We start from the raw sequence: 7,245 nt of genomic DNA, 5'->3' as shown, positions 1-7,245 counted from the left end.
GGGGCAGGGGCTGCCTCCCCCAAGCCTCCCGCCCGCCTCCCGCCGCCCTCGGCCGCCCCACTCCGGGCTGCTCTTCCCTGACGGCCCCGGGGAATCGGCCACGGCCGGGGGAGAACTTGCATCCCGCAGGAGCTGGTCTTGGGGGGGCATGGGAATAGGGAGCTCCAGGCGTCTCCATCCCATGTGCTGCGCATCTTTCGGGAAGAGCCGTCAATCCCGAATTCCGAGTTCCCCGTCCCGTTGGCTGCACTTTTCCAAGTTATTGTTGGTAAATGGTGGGGAACTGTCCGTCAGCAGCCCCGGGAACCGCACGTGGGACAAAGGCAGCCGCTGGAGTGTGGTGGCTGCTGTGAATAGAGGGAGGGAAGGCAATTAGCTGCCGTGTTGTTGGGGCTTTTTACTTGTCAAACTGGAGCCTCGTTGCTTTTGTTATTGCCGTGTAAAGGGAAATCGTGGGGTTTTGTTTTGGTATTAAGGGCCTTAGAGGTTGCTGGCTGACACTGCACACGCGAAGGCCAGAGCAGCACAGGGAGAGGACCAGGGACGGGGCTCCAGCGGACAGAGACTGCACAGATTTTCCCCCGTTTACTTCTTCTGCTCATCTTCTTTTTTTTTTTTCCTCGGGGCCTGGGTACCAGTTTGTGTTTCGTTGTAGTTTGTTGTATTTTGTTTAGCCCGTGGCCCCCGCAGATTAAACTGCCGCTTAAAAGGCAAACTTGGATGCACTCAAGGTCTCCCTCCTCAAAACAGTTTTATTTTTACCCCTATATTTATTTGGTCCTGTTGTTTCACTCTTTGGGGGCCAGGGGGGAGAGAACTCGTTGGTGTGATCACCCAGATGCGCGTGGGGAAGACAAGTGTTTGCAACTGGTCTCCTCCAGTGCCTCGTCTGCAGCAGCATCCGTCCCACATGGCGATCGCTCCCCGTGCGTGCAGCATCCATCAGTGTTGACAAATTTGCTTAGAAAGTGAGGAGGAGAACAACGCAGCCACCTTTTCCAAATTGTTTCCCTTTAAACCATCTTTTTTGGCTTTTTACCTTGTGCAGAGTAACTACTTTACAACTTTGGGGGAAAGGATAAAAAGGAGATGAGAGATTGACTCTTGGCAAACTCGGATGCCCGTCATAGTCAGCTCAGATTTAGGAAGTGGGCATCTTGTAGTGCTCGTAGGCAAGAGCAAGGCGCAGGGCAGAAGGCTTTACCCTTGCTCAGTTCAGCAATGCTCTCAGGTGCCCCTGTTAATTCTCCTTTAGGAGCAGCTTGGGAAAATACAGTAACCAGGGCACCATATCTCAAAGTTCCTCTTACATCCCTGTTGCAGTAGGTCAGTGTTTTACGGAAATATTAAATACTAAAGGAAAAGGGAGGAGGGGGAGAGAACAGAGCTAATGGTAAAGGTCTGCTAAATGTCGCCTCAGTGTTACAATGACAAGAAAATACACTTTCCTTACAGCTCTCCCCCTAAGAAATTTGTTTTGAGGGATTTGACAATCTTGCAGATAAAGTGACTGCTTGCTACACTTAACTGATCATGCTCCCTCACGGCCGGCCGGCGTTTCCTCGCTGCACTTAGTAATACCTGCGCAACCTGGCTTGGAGTAGCATTGTCATTGATTTCCAAAGTAACTGCTTTTTAGCTCTTGTGAACAGACATACCTGCGTGGGGGGGGCGCGGGGGGGGGAGAAAGTCTTTTCCCCATTCCCTGGAAGGATGATGGTAAAGTGCTATATTGGAAAAGACAGGAGGCTTCTCTAAATTTTGATAACTGCAGCCGACAATTTAGAAATAAGACACTTCTCACAGCCAACATGACAGTGGATTTTGAGCATTCAGAAAACACCAGGCCAAAAAACTGGAGACATCTTGATCTTTTAAGACAGCTTTTCCAGTACTTTAAGTGAAGGGGGGGAGCGGGGAAAGAAAAAGAGAGAGAAAAGCTGCAAGGAAAATAATACAAAGCCAGCACAATTGGCATCTAGACAGTAAAGAAAAAAGTTTTTGAGGTTAACAGAAGGAAAGACAAAGCTGTTATGTACCCGAGGGATGCAATTTTAGTGGGAATGGAAGATTTGAGTGGTAAAGGAGGAGCGCTTGCCTCTGGGTTCTCTCTCTTCCAGCAGTTCGGCTGCTGGCATCTCAATTTGAATTGCTGGGTGAGTAGCACTTTCTGCGTGCGCGCTTTCCGTCTTGACCATTGAACTTCTGATGTGACTTCTCTCCCTCTCCTCCTCTCTCCCTCTCCTTCCCTTTCTTCCTGTAAGGAATCAAAAAAAAAAATGGGGGGTGGGAAAACACCAGGCCAAAAAACTGGAGACATCTTGATCTTTTAAGACAGCTTTTCCAGTACTTTAAGTGAAGGGGGGGAGCGGGGAAAGAAAAAGAGAGAGAAAAGCTGCAAGGAAAATAATACAAAGCCAGCACAATTGGCATCTAGACAGTAAAGAAAAAAGTTTTTGAGGTTAACAGAAGGAAAGACAAAGCTGTTATGTACCCGAGGGATGCAATTTTAGTGGGAATGGAAGATTTGAGTGGTAAAGGAGGAGCGCTTGCCTCTGGGTTCTCTCTCTTCCAGCAGTTCGGCTGCTGGCATCTCAATTTGAATTGCTGGGTGAGTAGCACTTTCTGCGTGCGCGCTTTCCGTCTTGACCATTGAACTTCTGATGTGACTTCTCTCCCTCTCCTCCTCTCTCCCTCTCCTTCCCTTTCTTCCTGTAAGGAATCAAAAAAAAAATGGGGGGTGGGGGGGGAGCGTGAGAAACCAAGCAAACATCTCCAGCTGTGACCTTTGTTAGCTACATTGTTTTTATTTATTTATTTTATGGTAATCGTCTTTTCTAGTAGGGGGAAGCGCGACTTTTCGATGCCGCTGAATTTGACAGCGGTGGCGAGGAGCGCGCGGCAGAGCCGCTGTCGCGACACAATGGTGCAGCAGCGGGACAGTTGTTGCACTCCTCCTCTGCGCCCTTCCCTCCGCCCGGGTTTGGGGTCTGCTTGGGGGGCGGGAGGGGGAAAATGGGATTTTTTTTTTTCCTGGTGCATCCAGGGTGGGATCGGGGTGTGTTGGCGGGGCGGTGTTTCAGAGCCCGGTGTGCAGCAGGTTTCGGGGGCTGATTCCTGGCTGCTGAACAATGGTTACCAGCGAGGGAGAAGTGTGAGCGCGTGTAGGGCTGTGTTACATCTGCAGTCAGGCTCTCACACAGTGACCATGACATCACTAGCTTTTCTTCTCTTTTTTTCCTTTGGGGCGGAGGGGGCCACTTCAAAGCTTTCTTCAGTTCAGTACGATATTTCCTAAACTCTGAAACCATGAAGGTAAAAATGTTTGGGTTTTGGGGTTTTTTTCTTAAAGGAAGAAAAGTTGGTTTGTAGCAGGGCACATATGTTACAGTTAAGGGGGTTTGGAGATGGAATGGTTTAACTCTTGTCATACACGAAACGAGATTTTTTGTTTTAATTATTAAAAATACTACATAGTACTATTTATTGGGTGCTTTTGATTCTGTGTTTGGTTGACAGTTAAATTTTCTGAGTTCTTCAGAAAGCTCAGCTGTAGTGTGAAAGGGGAAAATTTTAGGGACACTGCAAAAGAATTATTTTACCCAGGGATAAAGGAGTATGAAAAATCAGACTGAACGCTGATAAATATGAGGTAACATATTTTAATACAGTGGTTTTGTGTTTGCTGTCAGAAGTCCATGAGACTTTCTTTCTCCTATTATTATATATTGCAGAAAGTAAAGCTACCCCTCAGCCTGTTTTATGTATTACCCTTATTTGCACACAGAAAATAGAAACTTATCAGAGAATTCTACAGTGCATCACATTTTCACTGTTGGTTTTGAGGAAGTCTTGAGTTTCTGCTGTTTCCTTTTCTAACTCTGCCAGACTTGCTTACAGAGTCACTCTATCCAGGAGGAGGATTTCTATCATTTCAGTATTCTGTGGTACCTTTGCCTGATTAGCTTAGTTGATTTATTTGTCTTTTCTTATATAAAACAAGGGATAAAATTCTTTAGAATTTGTCAAAAATTAATTAATCTAAAAGGACAGTTATTTAGATGTTTCTTCTTTCACTGTGTGTTGTTGCATATGCAGGTTTTACAAGACTGGTGGTGAGATCTCACAAACATTATACCTTTAGAGATTTTTTTTTTAATGGGACTTGGGGCAAAAGGCCTGACAGCACTGTGTAAATGTGCCTGTTACTTTTCTTCTGAAATACTTGCAAGGTGTTTCAGTTCTGATGTGCATTTAACATAACGTTTTTACAGAAACTTTTTTGAATTTATGCAAGAAATAATTGGTCTGGATTTACTTAATTGCATCAGTTAATTGTGCAGCATGTAATGTTTTTGGCATATAAAAAAAATGAAAACAGCTTTTAAAGCCTTGTTATTTGTTAAGGAATTTAATATACATTTGCTACATGTGTTGCATATCGGTGTTGAGCATAGTCTGCTGTGAATGCTGCATTTTAAAAAGCTGTACTGAAAACTTGCCATCATATCTTAAGGCATGTATGTGCATGGTACTTTTTTAATAATGCTGTTATTACTGAAATTGCCAAGTACAAGAAGGCATAGGCAAACATGCTAATTTTCATTCATTTCTTGCAGTTTTTTAACAGCCTCACATTTAAGTCCTTGCTATAGACAGAAATCACAGATACCCTAATAAAAATCAGGAGCTGTTTCTCCTACAGTATATATGTCTGTCTAGTGCTGAAATAAGTGGTTTATAAGCAAGAATTAAAGCTGTTTATAATGAGGCATTTCAGAGACTGTTGGACAGTGAATCAAATTGCATGACTAGGTATTCACATAAAAGCATGGAGCAAGGTCTGTCGGAGCGATTATAAGCACTATTTTGCTTATATTTGCTTTTTTCTCTGCTTCTCATCATCTCTTATTTTTTGTGCTTGTATTATTGTTCTGTGCCTCTCCCCTTCCTACCCTATTTGTGTTCAGGACTGTTTCCCAAAGACCTACTTTGGTTTCACCCATCTCATGCTTAGTGGTTGTGCATCCAGCACACCTTGTGCTGGTATGGGTTAGCAAAAAGGTATTTTTTAGTTTTAATGTAATATATGCCAAGTGTTTTTGCTTTTTTGCCTTGTTAGAATGAACGAAGGCTTGCCTGCTCTGCAGAGATGGTATCTGTCTAGTAATTAAAATTAACTAAAGTATGCAGAGAAAGCACCGAGTACTTGTCACATTGGGGAAGAAACTGCCTCTTCTTTTGTAATGAAAGAAATAAATATGGGGCTTTTATTACCTGAAACTGGAAGGAACTGAGCACTACCCTGTCCGATCGGTATGGGAAAGTCCACCTGTTGATCAAATAATCTGTAATGTTGATACTCACTGTAAGGCTTGCCTGGATACATGCAGGCCACAGTTCTGGGCTATAGATGATGTAACTGCTGTGTGAATTCATATGCTGAGGTGAGGCAGAGCAGGTGAGCAGAGTGCTTTCTCTTTATCAGTGAAGCCTTAAGAGAATAAGTAAAGTAAAATCTATCTGCTGTAAATGTAATCCCAGTGTTGCTGAAGGATCTCAAATTATAGACTTGTGTAGCAGGTGCTTGTTTGGGTCTGACCTGACATTAGAGTAACACTACGTTGTCCAAGACTACAGCGCTTAACTTGTATTTAAAACCCCAAGTTACTTTCTTTTACTAAAAAAAAAAAAAAAAAAGAAAAGAAAAAAAGAAAAACCCCACTCCAAACACCATAGCAATAAACTTACAGCCCACAACAGCTTTGAAAGAAGAGTGTGAGCACACTTAATAATGTTTTACTACTAGTGTGTTTTATCCTCCTGCATCGGAACTAACAGGCGGTAATTAGATAGCTAAACCCCAGTCCTTCCCCTTGTACACTAGAGGATTTGGTGTATGCTAATTGTCACCAGATCATTTCACATAACTGCCTTTCGGCGAAATTAAGTGGAAATTTCCTGAACATCTTAAATCCTCATTTCCCCACCCCCTCCCCTCAGTACCTTCGCACCCTGACAGGAAGGATGTGGAAAAATGTCAAGTATGGTGGCTTAGCTCTCCAATATTCAGGGGACACTTCATCTGAGTTAAAGGGGGGGAAAAGCCCAAAATTATTCTTTTCATGAATGAATTGCTGGACACTTAGAGACAGGAAGCTGATTTTGTTGTTTTGTCTGAGAGACTGCTAATAGACCACGGGGTTTTATTGAAAGCCAGCAGCTCTTGCAGGAGCAGGTAGGCACTCGGTGGCCTGGGAAGTGGCCAGGGGGAAAGGGGGAAGAAACAGAAGGCTGCAAAAGTGTGTTTGTGTGTGTTCCCATTTTTTTAAATTTTATTTTATTTATATATTAAGGGTAGGGCAGTGGGGGTTGTTGCGGGGGTTTCGGGGTTATTTTTTAAGGCTCTGCCTGGGGAGGGCATTGTCCCAGCACATGGTTGTCAGTGCTCCTGTCATCATTTGTGTGAAAGAAGAAAATGAGCCTTTTTCTAGCAGGGTGAGTTGTGATTATCAATGGAGGCCTTGTCTCCTGCTACAATGGGCAGTTAGCTTAGGGCAGGACCTTAGGCAGGAATCAGCTACATTAAACTGAGAAAGGGCTCAGGCCACTGTATCAGCCATAAAAGGAGCAAGGGGAAGTCCTTTTCAGGAATGCTTAGTCAGGTGTGAAAGCATCCTTGAAAAAATAAACTGTGACTTCACGAGCTGTACAGGGCTGGGTAAAATTAAATCTTTGATATTTTTCAGGAAATGCTTCATCACTCGTGTTGAATTTTTATGCTTGGGAAGGGGATGAGTACCAAGTTGCATATAGCTGGTGGGTTTGGTTGGCTTTAGCTTCTCAGTTAACCTAAATGCTGTGCATTTTCCTTGGTGTAGTTTGGAGTGCCACCCAGAGTGGCTGCTGATGTGGGTGATCCCCAGACCTTCATTGGTGCTTACAGATGCTCTGCTATGGGTGGTGGTGACCCTGCTGGAAGTGGAAAAGTATTTCAATATTTGCAACAATATTTTGGGATTTGCCTTTACTTGCAACTTAATTTCCTGATTTGTGTGGGGCATCAGGGTGGTGAGGGGATGAGTGTGGTGAAAGGATGTCATTCCTAGGCAGAATCAGGGAGAGATCAGCCTTAGGAAAAAAAGAAACTCCTTTTATGAGTATCTTTGGAACTGCAGAGCAGTTCAGGAGCATCTGAAAACATTTCACTGGCCACAGTCAGCAAAACTACAATAGCATCAGCAG

The 7,245-nt window shown here is 44.0% G+C and overlaps 1 protein-coding gene across 3 annotated transcripts in view; it reads left to right on the top strand.

Moving 5' to 3' along the window:
- TCF7L2 (transcription factor 7 like 2) overlaps window positions 1-7,245 on the top strand; it is a 110,439-nt gene that overhangs the window by 71,104 nt on the left and 32,090 nt on the right. The window contains exon 1 of one of the 3 annotated variants that reach the window (XM_031061891.1): window positions 3,177-3,315. The exons of the other annotated variants lie outside the window; for them this stretch is intronic. Within the exon in view, the coding sequence (XP_030917751.1) occupies window positions 3,310-3,315 (6 nt within the window). The 5' untranslated portion in view covers window positions 3,177-3,309. Of the gene's footprint in view, window positions 1-3,176; window positions 3,316-7,245 lie in introns of those variants that run through there. 3 annotated transcript variants of the gene reach the window in all.

Source organism: Geospiza fortis, unplaced genomic scaffold (genome assembly GCF_000277835.1).
Source record: "Geospiza fortis unplaced genomic scaffold, GeoFor_1.0 scaffold130, whole genome shotgun sequence".
Lineage (NCBI taxonomy): Eukaryota > Metazoa > Chordata > Aves > Passeriformes > Thraupidae > Geospiza > Geospiza fortis.
This window is presented reverse-complemented; position numbering and strand designations above follow the sequence as displayed.